General features: G+C 39.6%; 2 protein-coding genes across 7 annotated transcripts in view; one reads left to right on the top strand and one right to left on the bottom strand.

Moving 5' to 3' along the window:
- Positions 1–215: 215 nt before the first annotated feature.
- Positions 216–3,123, bottom strand: TXNDC17 (thioredoxin domain containing 17). Its single transcript, XM_030536219.1, has 4 exons — positions 2,913–3,123; positions 1,772–1,853; positions 1,063–1,138; positions 216–531 (listed from the first exon to the last, which is right to left on the bottom strand). Exons 1-4 carry the CDS (start codon positions 3,049–3,051, stop codon positions 463–465), a joined length of 366 nt encoding a protein of 121 aa, XP_030392079.1. The 5' UTR covers positions 3,052–3,123; the 3' UTR covers positions 216–462.
- Positions 3,124–3,191: 68 nt separating this feature from the next.
- KIAA0753 (KIAA0753 ortholog) overlaps positions 3,192–21,658 on the top strand; it is a 31,221-nt gene continuing 12,754 nt past the window's right edge. The window contains exons 1-12 of one of the 6 annotated variants that reach the window (XM_030536214.1): positions 3,192–3,301; positions 4,288–4,330; positions 4,666–4,793; positions 4,895–5,043; positions 5,667–6,264; positions 6,828–6,934; positions 7,222–7,284; positions 9,457–9,672; positions 11,881–12,091; positions 13,410–13,639; positions 15,430–15,599; positions 18,330–18,485. In XM_030536214.1, the coding sequence (XP_030392074.1) occupies positions 4,954–5,043; positions 5,667–6,264; positions 6,828–6,934; positions 7,222–7,284; positions 9,457–9,672; positions 11,881–12,091; positions 13,410–13,639; positions 15,430–15,599; positions 18,330–18,485 (1,841 nt within the window). In that variant the 5' untranslated portion in view covers positions 3,192–3,301; positions 4,288–4,330; positions 4,666–4,793; positions 4,895–4,953. Of the gene's footprint in view, positions 3,302–3,521; positions 3,673–4,287; positions 4,331–4,665; positions 4,794–4,894; positions 5,044–5,666; positions 6,265–6,827; positions 6,935–7,221; positions 7,285–9,456; positions 9,673–11,880; positions 12,092–13,409; positions 13,640–15,429; positions 15,600–18,329; positions 18,486–21,658 lie in introns of those variants that run through there. The other 5 variants (XM_030536210.1, XM_030536212.1, XM_030536209.1 and 2 more) reach the window with 5 other exon arrangements.

The following is a 21,658-nucleotide window of genomic DNA, read 5'->3' as shown; positions in this document are numbered from 1 at the left end:
ACAGTAATAGGTAGTGTTGAGCTACAGCTATGAACCTTTATTTCTACAGGATAGTTAAATATTTAAGTTAAACAAGCATTTTCTTGCTATTAGCCTTCAATAAGTTAAGTAGCCTTACTCATCCAATGATTGAGTCTGCCTGTTTCTTAAACACTTCACTTCCTCTATTGAAGAATAGAGGATGTTCAGCCTGTTGAAAAGATTGCTCAACACAATTTGTTGGAAGTAGGAGTTTAATTCAGCACAAGGGTCAGTTACAGTTTTCTAATGTTGCAAGATCACTTCCCATGCTCTGTACCAGCAGTTTCATGGCATTTATTTGGTCACTCAGCCAATGCTCGACAGTTTAAAGTCTGAATGGAAATAAGGCAATACATGATCACTCCTTTAAATGAAAATGGCCAGCAGCTTGAAGATAAATGATTATCTAGAAAGTAGATACCCATTGACTAAAGAGAGAACTTAATCTTCAGTAAACAACATGTGCACAAGCTCTCTGTTAAGACATTCTTCTTCTACCAACTTCTGAGGCTGAAAGAAAAAAAAAGTGGTTTCAAGAAAAGAGTTCAAAGTGTCAAGTCTTTTTACAGAGTTCCTTGCTCAGCATAATGGTATTGAATTCTTAACTAGAGAGAGCACCAACTTATGTCTCCCCTTTGTAGGTTTTTCTAGATGTCCTATACAAGTGAAATAGGAGTTTGAAACTACTGCAGAAATGTATGATGTCCAGTTCAGAAGATTAGTTTATTCTACCCTCCTCCACATCCCCCAGTTTTCTTGCTCACCTTTTCCCAAATAGTAGTAAAGCAGCATAAAGTACAAAGGTTAAGAACACCAATTATGCTTTTGTGCCCTTGTTCCATTTTCAACACACAGCCTCCAATGGTTTGTGTCTTTAGAGTTTCCAGAATGGAACTGCCTGGCTACCGTAGGTCAGGAATAAATTTTCCTGAATCCTTCAGCAGAGCAGTAGGGTGCAGGGCACCTGGTTCATTCTGCCATGCTCAAGCTTGTTCTTCATCTCACTTTAGTGTATACAAATTCAAATAATAAAATACTCACTGTCCCATATTTAAGTAGTGTTGGCACTGCAGTTAGTTTCAGATTCTTTCTGAACTCATTGTTGGGGTCTTTCCAGCTGTTTTGAAAGAGTGGATTAGTTAAATTTATGCAAAAGTTCCACATTCTGTTTGGAGGGTAAGATAACTTTTACTATTTCTTGCATAATCAGTACGATTGAAAGCCCATGGGAAATTGGATTCTGTATTCTTAATGCATACAGCTACCACCAAAATAAGTAGAAATATAAATTGCAAAGAATTCTGGATCAAATCAGTATTAACTGCTGCAACATTAGACATGAGGTGTTCTGCAACTTTCAGATGGCTAATTCTCTGCATTCTAAATACCACTTGAAGTCCAAACTTTGAATTTAAAGTATTTTGTTTAACAAGCACAAAATGGCTGCACTTAGGAGGCTTAAATGTTCAGTTCAACTGTTATACTACTGTGATGAGGGATGATCCTACACATAAAGGTAACAAGTTTTTACAAGTCCTCTGAATGAGGATAAGGGTAATTAGACTTACAGACTAGTTTAGACATTTGAGATGGATATCGTTTCCCACTGTCTGGACCAGCTCACAGAATAGTTTGAACATGACTTAAGATTGTTTTATGGGACAGTATTTATGTATATTAGAACTAAAGAATCATTTAAACAAAACAAGCACAAGAAGCCCTTAAAACATGTAACTTTTTTAGCACTTACTAGGCTCGGTCTCCGACTTGGCAGTATATGAATACAGCTTCATCAGGCAGGCTATTTAATTCACTCCGCACGACTGGTTCAGCTGAAGAGTACAGAATTTTCTAATTAAGTTTACATAACAGTATTAATATTTTACAGTTGTGGCATCTTATGCTGTCACTTCTGCTGCTCATTTGTCTGCTTCATGCACTAGTCACCATGCTTTCCTCTACTCAGCCTCCTGTGTATGGTACAACTTACTTGAACTCACTCAGCACCTATTTAAGTTGCTTCTGAAGTCCTGCTTGTTTTTCCCAAGCCTTTGTCTCCTTGTCTGTATGTCCTGGGATTATAAACTTCTCCAAGCAGCAGCAAACTAAAATCAGTAAGTGCTACCATACATACATCAAGTGTACATGATGGTGAAGAATTCATAGGGAAGTATGAGTCCATAACTCCCATCAAGCCAGGTTGGTTTTCTACTGCTAAGGAATCCTATGTGAAGTCACTATTTTGCAATGCCTTCGTATATTAGGGATAAGTTAACTGCTCATAAACCGACATCTGGCCAAGTTCAAGTGCCAGGGTAGGCAGCTTAAGTAGCCCACACTACAGGGCAAGTTTGCTAACTAAATTCCATTCACGGGTATGTAATCTAAGGAGCAGAGTTTCATCATTGAAGTAGATGATTTGATATGGGGATGTGTAATACTGCTAGCAGTAATAACTTGTGGTTGAGGACTACAGTTGGAGCACTGACCGGAAGCAGGCACCGGAGAGAGAGCGGCAGTGTCTTGTATAGACTACATAAACAAGTGGGCAAGGACCCTTTCTGTGTCGAATGAATGAGCTTTGCCCGAGACTCTCTCTCCCCCTCATACCAAAGTTATGGGCAACAACCACAGATCGACTTCAGAGATCACATCGAGTGAGAAACAGAAAAAGGGGGTCAGGCACTCCGAGGCACACAGGTGTACTATACAGCTACCAGATACGCATGGGGAGAGATGGGAAAGAGCTAGCGGGGCTGGGGCAGAAGAGAAGGGCGCCTCAGGGATGCGGGAGGAGAGAGGGAGAGGCTGGAGGACACGGCTCGGTATAGAAAAGGCAGCAGGGGCCCAGCCCAGGCCCTACGAAGGGGGGGCTCCCCCTCCGGACTCACCAGTGACGCAATCCGGGCACAGCCCCCGCCTGGCATCCTTGTCCCCGCAGAACAAGGCGAAGACGGGCCGGCCGCGGCTCTGCTGGGCCGCCTGCACGAACTCGCTATAGCCGCGCACCGCCTTCTCCTCCCAGCCCATGACTCCGCTGCAGCTCCAACGTGCTGATACTACTCACTTCCGGGTCAGCAGCGCACCTGCGCACTAAGTACCACCTCCCGGGGCGGGGCTTGAAGGGGACAGACCCGCCTACGGCGGCCGTGAAAGGACACGTGCGGTTAGGTTTGGTCCCCCCGGGCACCCTTACCTTTCCCGGCAGCCCCCGCGGTAGTGGCAGCGGTTGTCATGGGGCGAGTTTGAACCGCAGCGCTTCACCAAGTACCCCGCTGCGGTGGGTGCCCCACCCCTCATTGTGGGAAGCCGGGGTCCGCGGTGCCCTGGGCCATCCCGCGCCTGGGCTCGGAGCGGGGCGGCAGGGAGCTGCTGGGTCGCCTCCTTGGCTAACGCGCCGGGACCTCCGCTCCCCCCTTTCCTTTCAGAGCGGCGGGTCCCTGTGCCCTGTCTCCCCCCTGCTTCCCTCAGCACCCGGGCCCCCTGTCCTCGCCTTTGCTCTGGGCCAGGGCTCCTGCCGCTCAGCCCCCCACGCGCCGTGCGCTCTCACCCTCTTCGCACGGCTGCTCCCCCACTACAGGGACAGCCGCCTGGCCGCCCCGAGACTGCGGCCTGCAGGCCCCAGTGGGTCCCGCGCCTTCCATAGCTGAGGTGCGGCCCCTATAGCCGGGACGCTTCCTAGCACCTATGGGTCTTCCGGAGTTGTTAGTGTGAGGGGGCTCTCCAAGGGTAATGGGTGGTGCGAAAGGACGGAGCGTTGGGAGTGGGGGGAAGGAGGCAGAGAACAATCAGGAGAAAATAGGGACTAGGAGGGGTTGGCGTGTAGGAGCTGAGGGGCTGGACTAGATGACCTCTCCAGGTCCCTTCCAGCCCAGGATTGCTGTGAAATGGAGCAGGGTGGAATTGTACAGGGCTTTGAAATAGAGAAGGAGGGAAACTCAAATTGATTCAGAAGTGGAGTCTTTATTTTTACAGTAGTTTGGTTATAAATGGTTGTAAAGGTAGAGGAATTAACTGTTACGGGCAAGGAAGAAATATTTGTTTTCACATGATATGTGGAGGAATATAAACACTCAGGTGAGCAGAGTAACCCTGGCAGGAGCTGCAGAGGAACTGGCACTTGCTCCAACAGTGGGCAGCATGGTTGGAAGAAATAGAGAAGTAATGTCCAGAGGAGCTGGGGAGCAGAGTAAGGGAGTCTGTGATTTTGGCTGGAGGGAAAGAGACAAAGTCATTATACCTGATCTTGAAATTGTTTGAATTTAGGGGACCCTCAGGAGATCTCAGCTCCAGCTGGAAGTAATTGCAGGTGAGTTTATACATCAGGGCGTCATGATCCATTATTTTTATTTTATTTCCATTTTCACTGAAGGAAATGTAAGATATCCAGATGTGTGCTATCCATTGGCCTACCTGCTCCTGACAACAGTATATTCTGTACTTTATGCCACCTCTCTCTTATGGTTAAAAATTTGGGGCAAGTTTGGGAAAACGAACTGTTTTTTTCCCACCCACCTCTTTTCCGTAGACCACAGTTTCCTTGTTCTAGTAATAACAGCTGCAAAAGTTCTTCCTTAACCCTGTATTCTCCTTATGGCTGCTAATGTGAGCATTCCCTTCACAGTCTGTAATGTTGCTTTACAGCAGTTGCTTGGGAGTGTGAAAGAAGAATGTAAGCTGTACCTAGTACGTCAGAAAATGTGAATATATCCCCCACTTTGCTTCCAGTCTGTACCACTACAAAGAGCATGTTCTCAAAGTTACTTACACAGGTGAGTGTTTTGCCTGTTAAGGCCTGACGATGTAATAGCTTGTCTTATTTTTAAACACAAAACCCCACACCCAAACATCTTGTCTACTTGTATAATTTTAGCAGAGGCCAGTTTACAGGTGACTGTGGATTTTTGGTATCCTTATACTCTATTCATTGTGATGGGACCAAGCAAACCAGCCACGTCCTATGATCCATTTGCATCCAGTATCCAAGCAGAAAAGAATGAAGCGAGGACCCTCCAGACACAGGTATTATTTGACTTCTGCAGTGATGACTTCTCTGGGTTGGGTTTGTCATCCTGTTGCATAATATGATAAGCTTAACCCTATTTCCTAACACTGGTTCTTTGCACTGCTGTAGTGTCAGGTTTGCCTAATTACTTTTATGTGTCACCAGCATCCATTGGCATGATATTAACCCTTCTTTTGTAAAGTGCTTTGAAATCTACAGATGAAAATGAATAACTGTAAATATCTGTCTTCACCCCTTCCTTCTCACTTGTAAGTACTGCCTGTGATGATTTTGCTTTTATAATGTTTTAAATATTTATTATGACAGTGTCCTGTGCCAAAGCTCTTTGGGCTAGATTTTTAAAGGTTTCTTTTGATTTCAGTTGAAACTAGGCACCTAAATGCTTTTGAATACCTCACTAGACACCTAAAGATGCAGCTAGATGCCTAACAATCTTTATCTATTTGGCCCTTTATTTGAGTGGGAAGGATGCTTTAGGACTGAAGTAGCTATTATCTGCATGGTGATATGATAAATTGTAATGTGAAGGGAGTTACATTTGTCCTTATTATTTTATGTTCGAGGTGCATCTGTGAAATATTCTACATAATGTGGACTTTTTGTTTAATCTGTGGAACAGCTCCAGTTTAATAGGAACGTTCCTGCAGCTCCAGAGAACTTGGCTGTCAGATTCTCCAGCCCTCGTCCAATTATAATAGAAAAGCTGAAGCCCCCTGATGGTCAGCGAGATCTAGGTGGTGGTGATGACACCAATTTAAGAAGTTCTGTCACATTTTCAGTCATATCTGAAGAGAAGCTAAAATTGGCCATCCAGTTAGCCAAAAGGGATGTAAAACGAAGACACCTGGAAGAACAAGTGAAAGAAGCTGAAAATAAATCCATGTTCCCCCAGACATCTGAGCAGTGTAAAAGTGAAGTATCTGAAAATCCTGCAGAGAGGACTGCATCAAAGTCTCGGACATGCTTGAAATATCATCAGCAACTTGGTCAACCCTCCAAAATGGGGATTACCAACTCTGGTGCAAGAGTGTATCTGTATACTCCAAATCGGGGCAAGTTAAAGCCACCTGTTTCAGATTCTCCACCCACTCATGATCCAGGACCAGGGCCCAAGCCAAGCCTGAAAAAAATTGAAGATAAAAGTACACAGGAAGTCAGACGTCTGCAAAAAGAACTGAGATGTTGCATCCAGAAAATTGAAGAACTGGCTAAAAAAGGTGAAAGACACAACAATTATTTTTTATGTAGAGTTACTATAGCTTGTTTCTCTGTTCTTCTCTCATTTTTATGCTTTGACTTGAATTTGTGTTTATTTCTGTGCGTGTGTGTGTTCATGCGTGTATTTTTAAATATTTTTTTAAGACAAAATTAAATGGATGATCCATTCAGGGTATTAGTAAGGTGGTATGGATACTTTCACCTTTATAACATGGCTTCAAATCCAAGCCAAGTTGATAATAAATAAAACACTGTTGCCATTTAATGGCTTCTGTGAAATGCATTTGTGATGCTCTTAGTCCTGTTCCTATTGGATAGATCTTCAGATTACAAAAACCACATCACAGCTAGAATCATTGTTAGCAGTTACAGGAAAGAGACCAATGGTTGTCAGAACTGTTGCTTGTTAGAAGTGACTCACGTACAGCAGGGTTGAGACACATGGGAGGTGGAGTATTAAATTTTTTTTAGTTTTAACACTATATTGAGTCATTTGTAATCTTTAACAAGTGGTTGTCAAGACCTATAACTCTCCATTTTTTGCAAACATAACACTTTTCAGAGAGACGTGAAGAAATCTTGGATCCTGATGAAGAGCGACGAGTTCGTATTAGGAGGCAGGAGCAAGCTGCGCGGTCTGCTCGGATGCTGTATGTCCTCCAGCAACAGGTAGGAAGAGATCATTTTTTAAAAGGATGTATATAAAATATGGTGTATTCTGTATGCAATAGAACTGGCCTGAAACAAAAGCCTTTGAACGTTAGGGAAGTTCTAATTTGGATCTGCATTTCCTGGCTGGGCCCTACCATTATAATGGGATGAACTAAAATGCCATCGAAACACCTCTGAATCGGAAAGTTGGGATCCGGACCTAAACTTTACAACACAGGCCTGTCTTTAATCTATACACACACACAGCTGGTTTTGACTGTGATTTTTGTTTTCTGAATAAACAGGTAAAAGAAATTCAGGAAGACTTGGAGAAGCTGAGTCCTCATAAAATCAAACACACGAAGAAGGTAAGATGTATTGAACTTGGATTGAATCTTTCTGAAAACAAGTGTTTTGGATCTTGAATGATCTTTTGGTTAGTTCAGTTTCTAGGTATCAGTTACAAAGGCTCTTTAAGTTCAACATTATTGGATAAGTGTTCTGAGACTTTAAATGTTCCCATCAACCTTCCATCTTGGATTTATATCTATAACTTAGCTGCTTTAGTTCAGGCTAGCATAATATTTGGTATATTGACTGTATAACTTTGAGTAATAAAAAACTGAAGGCGGATGATGTAATTGATGCAAGTCAACATGGGTTTTTGGAAAATAGGTCCTGTCAAACTAACTTGATTATCCTATCTATAGCTATAGATTTTAATCAGTTTACAAGCTTGGTTGATAAAGATAATAGTGTTGACATAATATACTTAGACTTCTGTAAAGTGTTTGACTTGTTGCCATAGGACATTTTAATTTAAAAAACTAGAATGATATAAAATTAACACCGTGGTATGCAGAGTAGTTTTAGCCATGTTGATTCCAGGATATTAGTGAGACAAGGTGGGTGAGGTAATATATTTTATTGGAACTCTGTGTAAGCTTGAAAGCTTGTCTCTTTCACCAACAGAAACTCGTCCAATAAAAGATATTACCTCGCTCATCTTGTCTGTCTAATAAAATTAACATGGCAGACATTAAATGAATTAAAGACTGGCTGACGGGTCTAAAAATGTAACTGTAAACCAGGAATCATTCTTGAGTGGATGTTTCCAGTAAGGTCCTACAGGGATCGGTTCTTGGCCCTATGCTATTAATATCCTTATCAATGACCTAGAAGAAAATGTAAAGTGATCACTGATAAAGTTTACAGATGTTACAAAATATTAGGGGCTGGTTAATAACAATGAGGACAAGTCACTGATTCACAGTAATCTGGATTGCTTGGTAAACGGGCAGCAAACAAATGATGTACGCTTTTACGTTTAGCTGTATTAAAATGCATATCTATTAACAAAGAATGTAGGCCAAACTTACAGGATGGGGGACTTTATCCTGGGAAGCAGTGATTCCGGAAAAGATTTGGGTGTTTCAGTGTATAATCAACTCCCAGTGTGATATTGTGGCCAAAAGAGCTAATGTGATCCTAGGATGCATAACCAGAGGAACCTGGAGTTGGAGTAGAGAGGTTATTTTACTTTACATTTGGGACTGCTGCTTGGAATACTGTGTCCAGTTTTGGTGCCCACAATTCAAGAGAGTTCAAAGAGCCATAAGAATGATTCAGGGATTAGAAAACATGCCTCTACTGCAAGGGTCGGCAACCTTTCACACGTGGTGTGCCGAGTCTTCATTTATTCACTCTTAATTTAAGGTTTTGTGTGCCAGTAATACATTTTAACGTTTTTAGAAGATCTCTTTCTGTAAGTCTGTAATATATAACTAAACTATTGTATGTAAAGTAAGTAAGGTTTTTAAAGTGTTTAAGAAACTTCATTTAAAATTAAATTAAAATGCAGAGCCCCCTGAGCGGTGGCCAGGACCTAGGCAGTGTGAGTGCCACTGAAAGTCAGCTCGCGTGCCGCCTTTGGCACCTGTGCCATAGGTTGCCTACCCCTGCTTTACAGTGATAGACTCAAGGAGCACAATCTATTTAGTTTAACAAAGAGAAGGTTCAGGGCTGACTTGATTACAATGTATCAGCATATGCATGGGGAACAAATATTTAATGATGGGCTCTTCAATCTAGCAGAGAAATTCAACAACTGAAAGTTGAAAATTCAGACTGGAAATAAGATATAAATTTTTAATGGTGGGAGTTATTAATCTTTGGGACAGTTTACCAAGGATAATGGTGGAGTCTCTGTCACTGACCATTTTTAAATCAAAATTGATTGTTTTTCTAAAATATCTGCTCTAGGAATTACTTTGGGGAAGTTCTATGGCGTGTGTTATACAGGAGGTCAGACTAGATGATCACATGGTCCCTTCTGGCCTTAGAATCTATTAACCTTTTCTGCACTGCCTAAGCAGCTGCCAGATTTAATCACAAGGGTGGATACATCTCCATCACAATTAACTGAGAGCAAAATATAGTTAGTTAAATGATCGGTGAAATTCTTCTAATGGATTCTCTGAATAACGTCACTTGAAAAGTGCTGCATATTTAATCACCCATGTCTTTCCTTTGTGCCACAGTCCCGAGCCATGTCCAGAGTGGCAGCTGCCCACAGAGGAGCCATTCGTGCCTTGCAGGTGTTTGCCTCTCAATTTACCGATCAATCAGAGCAGCTGGTTCCTGCCCATTACAAGGAGTTGGGCAATCTCATTCGACAACTCTCTCTCTGTTCTGCCAAATTAGAAATGGATTCTTCCGTTCCTGACATCATCATAGACATTCTGCTACAAATTGAGGTGTGGAAAGTGCTTAATTTTTTTTCAGAGATGATGTAGAAGAGACTGGATGAAATATTTAAGTTCTGGGTGCAAACTGTATCACACACGGGGCGGGAGGATAAAATTTTACCAGTAAAATAGGGTTTAATAAGTGCATGTTGCAGTTGCCAGGGTTTGTGGCTATATGGCTTTCAGATGCTGCTGTAATGGTTGTAGTATAAGAACCTAGCTAGTAGATAAAGATATAGCTGCAAAATTTACTTAATCATTATGTTCCATAACCACTTTGGTTGGGGATATTTCTGCCATGTATATGATTATCAAGTAGAAGATCACTGGGAGTGTGTATGGTGGGAAAAGAGCAGCTCTAAATTTTTTAAATACTTATTTATTCCTGTTGATACAATACAGAAACTCTCAGAATCAGCCTTACTGTTGTAACCTTTAACCCCAACTGATTTTTTTTTAAACTGATCAAGATTCTGTGGGCCACATTTAAAAAGTGGATTATTTGTTGTTGCTTATTTTAGGTGTTGAACTGACGCGGCAGCCATGAGAGATTTTTAGAAAATATCTTAACCACATTAAAGTGTTGTTATGATTACAATGTCTGTAATTTTATTTAAAGTCCTATAAACTGCCTGCAGAAAGCAGTGATAATCATTGTTGCTTCAGGTGGGGAAAAAATGGTAGGCTGCTTATGACATCATGCTAGAAAAAGTCTTTCTTCTTTCCCTCTGGAAGAAAAGTGATGGCTTTTAATCTGTTGCCCACAGGTCTACTTTCTAAGAGTGATTTTTAAATCAACTAACCTATAGGAATATTATTTATTAGGTAGATTCTAGATGAATATCAAATCGTCTATGTGAAGGGCCAATTTCAGGTCCTAAGTGCTTTTAGCAAGGACATACATATCAAGTCTGGTTCTGGCAAGAATAATCTATACCAGAGGTGTAGTGGCCTGGTTATGGGGAATGTCTGTTTAAAACCATATCTCCTGATGCCAAGCCTCATTCTGGAATGCCCCTGTGTGCCTTCAGCACAGAAGACTTCTGAAGCATGAGTTGCAGGTTCTGAGAAAACCAAGAATAAGGCACAAAAGTTTTATCCTGCGGTTTTTCTCTCAGTCATGGATGTTTGTTTTTTGCCTGTGTTCAATTTGAGGCCAGAGAAGTCTCATTGATATTACCATTTCAGTACTTATTACAGATGAGTTACGCAAGCAAGGGATATGTTGAGCTAGGAATATACTATTTATCAAATACTCTGAGTATTTGCATGGCTCCATCACCGTAGTATCTGAGCACCAGTACTATGTGTCTGTAAATGTCACAAATACTTAACCTGTTGGAGGCTACCTTGTTTATTGATCAGATAAGGATTTTATAATGTTCGAACATTTTTGGAATGATTTCTGGACACTCAAAATAAGAACTGATGGTGCCCACTAAAATGGTCAGAGCTGCTTGTTAGGAGATAAGCAAGAAAATCACCTGACCTGTCAGAAGCTTCTCAGAGCCCTTCTCAGGTTTAAAGACCCCACTTGGTTAATTTAGCTTCTGAAGGTGATTGAGGCAGTATGAAAATGGACTTCAATAAAATAATGAATTCAGTGTTAGTGAAAGGTGCTGTCTTGACCTCCCTGGGGACTTTATTCTCTTTTCTTTAGCAACAAAATGGGTACAGCATGGCAGTACAAGCTTCCCTGTGCTATTTTCCCAAATGGCCCTAGAAAGTCTATCTGTGGTAGCGAGAGTAATTCAGTCTCCATGCCCCATTCAGTACTTGCCAACAAAGGTGTCAGTTAATGCCAATTGTGGTGGTGTGTTTTTGTAATATTAACTGGTGTCCATGTGGACTGACCATCAAACATTGAGTAGTTGTTTTAGGATTATACGTCTGGGTGCAGTTTTTAGGACTTGTCTGCTTTTTAAAATCCAATAAAATACTTTTCTTTTCACAATGGCGCACTAATATCTGTTGTGCAAACTAGTTTATATTCTTCAAATGTTTATTACATTTAAATGCTCTGTTTAGTCAATAAAAATGATGTAAATGATACAGGCATTTTCACGTATGATTATTACATTAATTATAAGTCCAAAGCTTTTTGAGTGATGATTTTAAAAAAATCAGTACCCTTGAGCTTTTGCATCTCATCAGTCTGCCAACATTAACAAAGTAAGTTTAATGAGAGATTAACTTAAATGAAAAAAATTGTGGCAGGATTTGGATTCTCTGCTGGAGAAGAAACGATCACCCAAAAAAGTGAAGAAATGTCTCTCGGCATCTCAGGGTAAATCTCCAGTGAGCAGCGAGATGTTTCCAGCCAGAGAGCAGGTTGCATCTCCAAAGAAAGAGAAGAAACCACCCATCTCAAAGGAGCGACTTGGACAAGAACAGAAAAAACCTTTAGTAGCTAGGAAACTCCTGACTGGTATGTGTTCTAAATACTTAATTAAAAAGATAGTGATCAGCAATGACTTGTCATAGTAAATTTTTTGTCTGAGGAGCAGAATGGCCCATTCATGGTTCAAGAGTGTCGTCTTGCTCATGGTGTGCTTGCCAGAACCCTGCAGCTTTGGTACACAATTCCTTCAATGCTTCATTTGAAATGACAACTCGTTGCCGTAAGAGGGTCCTCCAGCTTCATGTACCAACTTAAACCTCATTATTTAACTTCCTTTTAAAAATATCTTTGCCACACTGTTTTAAACTTTTTTATTTTTGCTTTGGAGTACAGTTGGATTTCCTTTTAAAGAGACCCTCAAATGTTTATATTGCAGTATATATGCGAGGTGATTCTCTACTAGTTCATTCTAATGATGTGTATATAAAATAGATCTATCTACACAGCTATTTATGAAATATATTCTAGTGGAATATAAGATTACCCACTGTTGGGGAATCTGCACCATAGATGCAGCAATGTCTGTACGCAGTTGGATTGAATGAAAGGTGGTGTCAAAGCTTTAGCTCAGAATTTCCTTTTTTTTGAGTAGATTTTTGTGCTTGAGAGAGAGACAAAAAACCCAAGAACCTATCTCTCAATTCTAGACTTTATTCCCCTCACACAGTAACTTTATCCATTTCCTTCCTCCTAGTTTCAAGGCATAGAGAAGAATTAGCATTAGCTAGCAATCTGGAGTTCTGAGTTTTGTTTATGTCTTTGCCACTGGTTGACTGTGTGACCTCAGGTTAATCATTTAACCTCTCTGTGTACAGGCTTATACTTTCCTTCTCTATTGTGAGGTTTTATTAAAGCAGTTTGATACATCCTGAAAGCAGTCCAAACTGTAACATTAGTATAATTATATGTAGTGTCTTCCTCAAAGGGTTGTTTCTTAACTTCCTTTCCTTTCTTACTGAGAGTATAAACTGTGTGATGATCCTGTTTTTCATGAATTTAAAGAGAGCACATGTCCCTAGTTATCTACTGAATTTAATGTCTCCTGCTACTAGTAGTGTTTGTTGTCTGTAGTCGTCAAGTGGCCTTGAATACCAAGAATCTTTCAAGCATATAAACTGCTTACTGAAGCAGAGCAGAGAACCAGTTTATGTATTATTTGGCAAAGGAAACGTTTGGAGTTTACCAAAGTGGTGGTGATGGTTGGTTTGTAGTGCAGTAGGGCATTGGAGTCCCAGTCATGGACTTGGACTCCATTGTGCTAGTCTCTGTACAAAGACAGAACTGAAAGATAGTCCCTGCTCCAAAAAGCTTCCAATCTAAGGTGTATTTTTAATTATTTATGTAGATGAAGATCACCATGTTGCAAATATTCCATTGGCACAGAAACGAAGCAGTCATGCTGATTTATCAGATCAAGAATTCGAGCAAGGACATGGCCCCCACACCTCAGGCAGAGATGCAGTTTTAAAAACAAGTCAGGATGCATTGATGAGAGCTGGAGCTGTGAAAAAAGCCCCTGTGCTTGAAAGTGGACCTTTGAAGAAGAAAAGTGTATTATTACCTGCCAAACAACAGGTACAAATGTGACACTTAAAATAATGTACCCTTTCCTCTTCTCTTATGGGAACTTTAAGTTAATATAAGGTACTGTTAAAGGGACACCATCAACATGAAACCAAGTAACTTTCAAAAACTAAGTTAAAAGCAGTTTCAGACTCTACATCTGCTTCTGAGTGTCCCTGCCAGATTTTGTCTCTTTATAACCAGGTGTTCCTGTTCTTAAAAATAGTTTTTTTTCTGTCCTCTGTTGCATTGTGAAACACCCCTGGATGTAGAAAAAGCTAACTGACTGCCAGAAATGTGAAACTGACTATTGACAAAGTATTATGAAATGCTTTTAGTAAATGCATTGGGAAAAACATGTTGGCAATAGTAATAGGTAGCACATTTTCAGACAGAAGTATGGTTGTCTTTTTTTCAGTCAGTGGTGTCCCTTTAGCATCCTTAGTAAACGTAGTTGATATGGAGTGATGAAGGAAGGGAAGGGCTTTAACATTGCCTTTGAGATAGGTACATTCAATTAAAGCCAACTGCTTTCAGCTGCACTAGTGTAAAGTTCAATTCATTTCAGGGGGAATGCAGAACACTTGGCATGTTTCAGGAGGAAGCCGGCTGGAGTCACTGTGAGGCTTTCTGTTCATTTCTGTGTCCATTGGATTAGGTCCTAAATGCTCTACCCTCACTTCAAACACTGAAAAAATGACGATTATTCCACTGGACCTGGATGGCCATTCCTGAGTCTGAGTGTTCTGCATTTCCTTCCTGCTTGGTTATTTCTGCTCTTGTGATCACTTAAAAAAAATCATTTCAAAAGCAGCACTACCACCAGTTGGAAATAAATTGCATAACTGGAAATAACATATAACAATGATGCAGAAAATTAGCGTGCAAGCGTGTGTTTGTATGGTATTTGATTTATACTGCTGTTTCTCATCGTGGACTTAAAGTTGAAATATTTCACCCCATGACATTAATGATTTATTTATGAAAATAATTATTTGTAATTATATAACCACTTGTTTGTTTTAGTAAATGCCATTTGCAACCAGTAGATGGCCTCCTTGGTGCAAGAAAACATTCATTTTTTTTGCATGTTACTGACATTTCCTTCTTTAAATGCTTCTTTAAAAGCATTCTAAAATGTCCAAAAATTGTAAATAGATATTTTTGGATGAATTTATGGATGGATTTTTTTCTCACTCACCTCAGCCTGAAAAATCAGGAGATTTGGTGTAGTTATATATATTTGTTCTTACTATATTAATATCAATGCGGCCTGTGAGCAGCTAGATTAATCATTTTAATAATTCATAACATGGTGACTCAGTCCATGTGTTTCAACCAGACATCAGGATAGTTCATGCCTGTGAGTGAAAAATAGCTTTTAGAATTTACCCGCTGTAGAACAATTGTCTAGTTCCTAGTTTAGCCTCGTAAATATAAACTTAGCAGTGTTTCAGTTGTCCCACTCCCTTCTGCAGAAGTCCTAAGAAGTCAATAAATAGCTCTGCTCCTGAGCAGGCCCAGTACTACAAATATCCCATATGTAAAAAGCCCTTACTCATGTGAATACTGCCACTGAAAACAGTTGGATTGTTTGCATGAGTAAGGGATGCAGGGTTGGGCCCACACTCTAATTGGGTGCATTCATATTCTCATTAAAGTCAGTATTAAAACCTCCATTGACTTCAGCTCTGCAGAATTAGTCCCTTAGACCTGACCCTAAGACAGAAATTCTGATCCACAGTGCGGAATGTGTATTTTTAAACGTCTGAACATCTTTTGAATGTTAATATGTCTTAAAGGGAATTCGTAAGCTTCCAAGATCAAGACCTGTGCAGCCTCAGGCAAAACATGCCCGATTTCAAGAGACCACTGTAGCTTTCAGGCTAAAAGAGACCAAACCACTTGTTAAGGAGAGTAGAATGCCTTGGGTACCTCCAAATCCTACATCTCCACCTGCTTCACCTAAACGGTACGTTAACACTCAAGCGAGACAGGCGTTGTATATTTGTAATGTACAACTAAATATCGACACATTTGATAAGTGTTTGTATACAGATACTGGAAGTCTAAATACTAAAATGGCTGAATTTCAGTGCCTGGTATTAAATGAGGCTATTGATATAAAGGCATCACAGAAACTTGCTGAAACAATGATAATCAATGGGACATGGAAATAGCAGGGTCCTAAATATATATAGGAATGGCAGATTAAGTTGTGCTGGTGGGGAAATGGCACTAAATGTGAAAGAAAGCATAGAGTCAAATATAGTAAAAATCTTAAAACGAATCAAACTGTACCATAGAATCTCTACGGATAGAAATTCCATGCTTGAACAATAAGAGTATGGCAGTGGGAATATGCTGTCAACTACCTGACTGGGATGGCGATTGTGAAATATTCAGGGAGATGAGAGGGGCTACAAAAACAGAAAACCAGTAATAATGAGCTATTTCAGATATCCCTATATGAATTGGGATGCAGAGTTGGAAATTTCTAGACACCATTTAATGGCTGCTTCTTGAAGCAGCTAGTCTTGGAACCTACAAGCGGAGAGTCAATTTGGATTTAATCCTAAATGGAGCACAGGATCTGGTCCAGGAGGTGAATATAACTGGACTGCTCATTAGTAGTGACCATAACGTAATTAAGTATAACATTCTTGTGGGGTGGATATATCCAAGAAACCTACCAAAGTAGTATTTAACTTCAAAAAGGGGAACTACACAAAAATGAGGAAGCTAGTTAAATGGAAATTTAAAAAGAACAGTCATGAATGAAATGCTTGCAAGCTTCATGGAAATAATTTAAAAACACCATAATAGAGGCTCAAACTAATTGTATATCCCAAATAAAACAAAAACAGTAAGTGGCCCAAAAACATGCCCCCATGGCTAAACAATAAAGTAAGAGGCAGTTAGAAACAAAAAGACATCCTTTACAATTTGGATGTTAAATCTTAATGAAGAAAATAGCATGGAGCATAAACTGCCAAGCCAAGTGTAAAAATATAATTAGGAAGGCCAAAAAAGAATTTGAAGAGCAACTAGTGAAAGGCACAAAAACTAACAGTAAAAATTTAAGTACATCAGAAGCAGGAAGCCTGTCAAGCAGTCAGTGGGGCTACTGGATGACTGAGCTGCTAAAAAAAACACCACACAAGACAAGACTGTTGCTAAGAAGCTAAATGAATTCTTGGTATTAGTCTTCACCCAGAGGATCTGAGGAAGATCTCTGCACCTGAGCTGTTCTATTTAGGTGACAGATCTAAGGAACAGTCCCAGATTGAGATGTCAGTAGAGAAGGTTTGGGAATAAATTGATTAATTAAACAGTAATAAGACACCGGGATTAGATGATATTCTCCCAAGAGTTCTGAAAGAACTTAGATATGAAAATGTAGAACTACTAACAGTGGTATATAACCTATCACTTAAATCAGCCTTTCTATCAGAGGACTGGAGGATAGCTAATGTAATAACAATTTTTTTTTAAAAAAGCTCCAAAGGCCCTGCTTGCAATTGTAGATCGGTACCAGGCAGATTGATTGAAAGTATGGTAAAGAAAAGAATTATCAGATACATAGATGAACGCAATGTGTTTGCGGGGGGTGGGGGAAGAGAGTCAAAACAGCTTTTGTAAAGGAAAATCATGCCTCACCAATCTACTAGAATTTTCTGAAGGGGGTCAAGAAACATGTAGTCAAGGGTGATCCAGTGGATATAGTGTTCTTAGACTTTCATAAAGCTTTTGACAAGGTTTCTCACCAAAGAGTCGTAAGCAAACTAAGCAGTCATGGGGTAAGAGGGAAGGTCCTCTCATGGATCAATAATTGAATACAAGGTAGGAAACAACCTGTGACTGCCAGAAGCAGGGACTGACAACAAGGAATGGATCACTTGAAATAGCCCTGTTCTGTTCATTTCTTCTGAAGTATCTGGCCCCAGCCACTGTTGGAAGACAGGATACTGGGCCAGATGGATCATTGGTCTGACTCAATATGGCCGTTCTCATGTTCTTACACATTACAGATTAACAAGCAATGTGTGTTGATTTATTACAGGGTCCAGGAATAAATTCTTGAATAATTGATTTGGTATAGAAAACATTTTTTAAATTATATGTTTTAAATAGTCATCATATTTTTAATATAGATTATTTGAAGTTTAATTCAGAATTTGATAACAGAATGAATATGAGTTAAGCTTTTGAAAAGTAGATCCTAAGATGGCAGGGCAAGTTCTGTTACAACTTAAATTTGATTCTTTGAATTTATTTCCCTTTTCCACTATTTAAAAAATGTTAGCTAGACTCCTGTGAACAAGTGATAGCTACAACACATTAACATAACTAGGACCCTGATCCTGCAGTGGGTTCCATCTGGGCGTAACTCTGCTTCTGCATGGAGCTCATTGCAGGCCCTATGTTGACAAAAGGGAGGAAATTCAAGGCTAATGTTACCAGACTTCTCATGTTAATGTCCATTTTTTTTAACTCAGGTCCCAGTCCTGCAAACACTTACCTCCACCCCCTTCAGTTTAGGCGGGGTTACTGGTGTGAGTAAACTGAAACGTGTACAAGTTCTTGCAGGACTGAGGCCTAACTGAGTCAGTTTTTGATATAATAATTTTGCCTGCTATGAACAGAAATCTTGTATATATAAAAAGTCATATTTATATATATAAATTTTCCTCATTCACAGTGCTCCTTGGGGATACATGAATGCTAGTCCCAAAACTTCCAGCAGAGAACAGTCAGCTTTGCAGAAAGAGGGAACCGAAGAAGGAAGATTAGGAGCCATTGAAAAAGAAGCTCTTAGGTTGGCCTGGATATCTTTATCCAGAGACTGCAAACAAGAGTATATTATTTTTCAAACGATCTTACTTTTCACTTTGTGGAATTAATTACATTTTGAGGGTAAACAGTTAATGCTTTTTAGTCAGGCAAAACTGAATTAAGGCCACTCTTCATATAAATGGCTAAACTACACCACTTTTTAAAACCGGTCCTATGGAACCATGGAGTCGTTATCTTGTGAGGAATGGGAGGAGCCTCCCATACTCTTTCTCCCGCCACCCCAGCAAGGACTCAAGTTAGGCTTGCAGCTCACTCCCTACCTGCCTGATTGGAGGTAAAAGGGTCTTCATGCTCATTCACTCTCCTCTGAGCCCTTCCTGGATGTCAGAGAGTCTTCATTTTTTCCCTCTTCTTCTCCACAGCGGGAGGGAACTGGTAATCCTACACAGCACCTCCAGTAGTTGCCCCACTCTGAGGACTGCTCCATAATTGCCACTAGGCTCCTTCCTGAGTACAGAGATAGGCAATGTTGTGTTAGATGGAATATATGGGCCAAAAATATCAGCATAACTCAGTCATTGTTCAACATTAAACAGTGTTAAATAAGGTCCAGAGTTTGGCGAACAGAGACCTCAGCCTGCTTAGTGTCATGGCACGAACACCGTTAATCATCCTTTTAACCTTTTATTAATATTTAAAAAAAGAAAAGAGAGAAATGGTTAAAGCATTTGAAATATAAAATAGTAAGTAGGTTCTCACTTTAATAATATCTCTTGTTCCCTTTCCTTAGCTGGAGAGATTTTAAAAGGAAGAGAGCCCTCTTGTTTGACAATCTTTGATGTCAAGATGGTAATAACTATACTTTTGGGGAAAAACAGAAGACACTAATTGAGATGGGCTGGAGCTGTCGTCATTGCTGCTGTTAAAGTCCTGATCAAACACAGTTGGTGTTTTGGATTCTGCTGGAGCTAGCAGTGGTGGTGATGTCATCTGGTCCCTCTTCTGGTCCTGTCTGATCAGGACATCACTTGGGATTAGGACAAAGAAGTCTGGTGATCCAGGAGGTGGTGGGGTGGCAGCCATAATGGTGAAGCTTGCTCCGTTAGCCTCAATCTGTTCTTCTGTCTTTTCCCCAAAAAGGGAGTGATGCGTTGAATAGCTTGTGCACTCATTATTTAATTGGTCAATAGACCTAATATTTGACACACTAGTATTGATTCATTAATTTCCGGATCCACATTTCCTTGCTTAGCAAGCATGATCTTAACACAGTCCTTGAGTACCTCAGTAGGCCTTCTGTTTGGACTAATTCAGTTTTTCTGCCTCTTTTGTACCTTTCCCATCACATTTGTTGTTATAGATTATTGTGATATCTTATGAACTTTCACATACTTTTACAGTTGAGCTCACAATTAGATAAATTGTAGCCTAGTTATTAGAACATAATGCTCTCTATAAACAATTTGATCTAGGTTGGATGCTTGTTCATAAAACCAGTTACAAAGTTTAAGCATACAGAAAAAAAAAGAAAAAAGGTGCTTGGTTATAATTTAAGGTTTGCAAATTCCTTATCCCAGAATTGCGATTTACAAATCTTACTTGATCAGATATCACAAAAGTTACAATTAAACATTTCAGATATTACATAGCTTAAGAATTTACAACTCACTTCATTTGTAGCTAAAAGAGTGTTTAGAAACAAACAGTTTCTTATCTCTTCTTTGGTTGTGAGCCCAGAATGGGTAAGCATGGCAAACCCCCCCCCGTGTTTTTTTTTTTTTTTTTGCCACTTATACAATTAAAGCTGTTCATTTACACAAACCATGAAAATTTTAAGCTTGCTTATTGGGCTGGAGGAACTTTAGCCCGATGCATTCTTTAAAGAAGTCCATTGCCTTCTTTAAAAGAAGCAACAAGTTATGTTGTTTTGGAGCCATTTTTGTTTGTTGCAAAGATCTCAGGAATGCAAAGGCATTACATTCACAGGCATTTTTAGTCTGACAGAAGTTGCCCACCTGTTTTATTATTGATATTTGTGAGGACAACATTGGCATTATGGCAACTTAACCCATTCTAGGAGTCTAACCCGCAACACTAGCACAGTGCTGTCGTACATGCAGAGAACCATGACAAAAATCATTGACATCAAAAACAAAACCACCAGAGAACTGCAAAAACAACAAAGGAAAAACACTTCATAGACAAAACAACAACAGGGGGAAAAACATTGCAAAAACATAAAACAACAAAAATCACAACATTTGGTGTTGCAGCAGCACTTGGTTCTGTTGGTTTGAAATTAAATTCATAGTCAATGCAGTAGCAGCCCTGAATTAAGCTAGCATTTTGTGAACAAGAGGGTTATCTAAGACTTTCAGTATATGTCTTCTATAGCAAACTTAACCTCCAACAATTTAAACACTTAATTTATCTTTTTTGCTTTTTCTTTAAAAATACCTTTTCTTTAAATCAGCAAAATTATTACCAATCACACAAACTGCAAACCTCAAAATAAAATAATAAAAAGAAACCAAAAGCATTGTTAAAAAGTATGATTTAAACAACTAATAACTTAAAATACAGAGGTTAATTGTTTTAAAGCTAAATATTAATAGTTTGCTTTTCTTGCTTACCTCAAACAAGCTCAACACATTTAGAATTTTAAAACAAACCTTTATTTTAAACTAACTTTGAAATCGTTTGTTTGCCAAGATGCCAGTTTCAGAGCATGTATAACCCTTTAGGCTCCACACTGCAGTGCCAAAAATGTTGTATTAAGTGGAATATATATTAAGTATGTGTGTGTCTTTTTTTTTTAATAAAACCCAGTCACCAGTCCAATAAACAGAGTTAAACAAGGTATGGGGTTTGGCATACAGAGGACCGCAGCTTGCTATGTACCCTGGCGCAAACACAATTAAACATCCTTTAAACTTTAAATAAGCATGGAAGAAATCCAGACTGGGTTTTGCAATAACATAGCAACTAGGTTAAAGTAATTTTGAATAAGTGAATTTAGCCCACCAGAATAAGGAAATTAATGTCAAGATTTTCAGGTATGCGTAATGATTTTTTTGGTTGCCCAATATGAGACACCTTAAAGGACTTTCAGGGATCAAGTATTCAGCACTTTGTGACATTGTCTGTTTTTAAGGGGGCTCAACTTTGACACTCAACAGTTGAGGCACCCGAAATCACTTGTCCCTTTAGACTTTTTAATCCTTAGGCCAAGAT

The sequence above is a fragment of the Gopherus evgoodei genome, chromosome 17, assembly GCF_007399415.2.
Source record: "Gopherus evgoodei ecotype Sinaloan lineage chromosome 17, rGopEvg1_v1.p, whole genome shotgun sequence".
NCBI lineage: Eukaryota > Metazoa > Chordata > Testudines > Testudinidae > Gopherus > Gopherus evgoodei.
The sequence above is the reverse complement of the archived record's forward strand: the minus strand, read 5'-3'. Positions and strand labels throughout refer to the sequence as shown.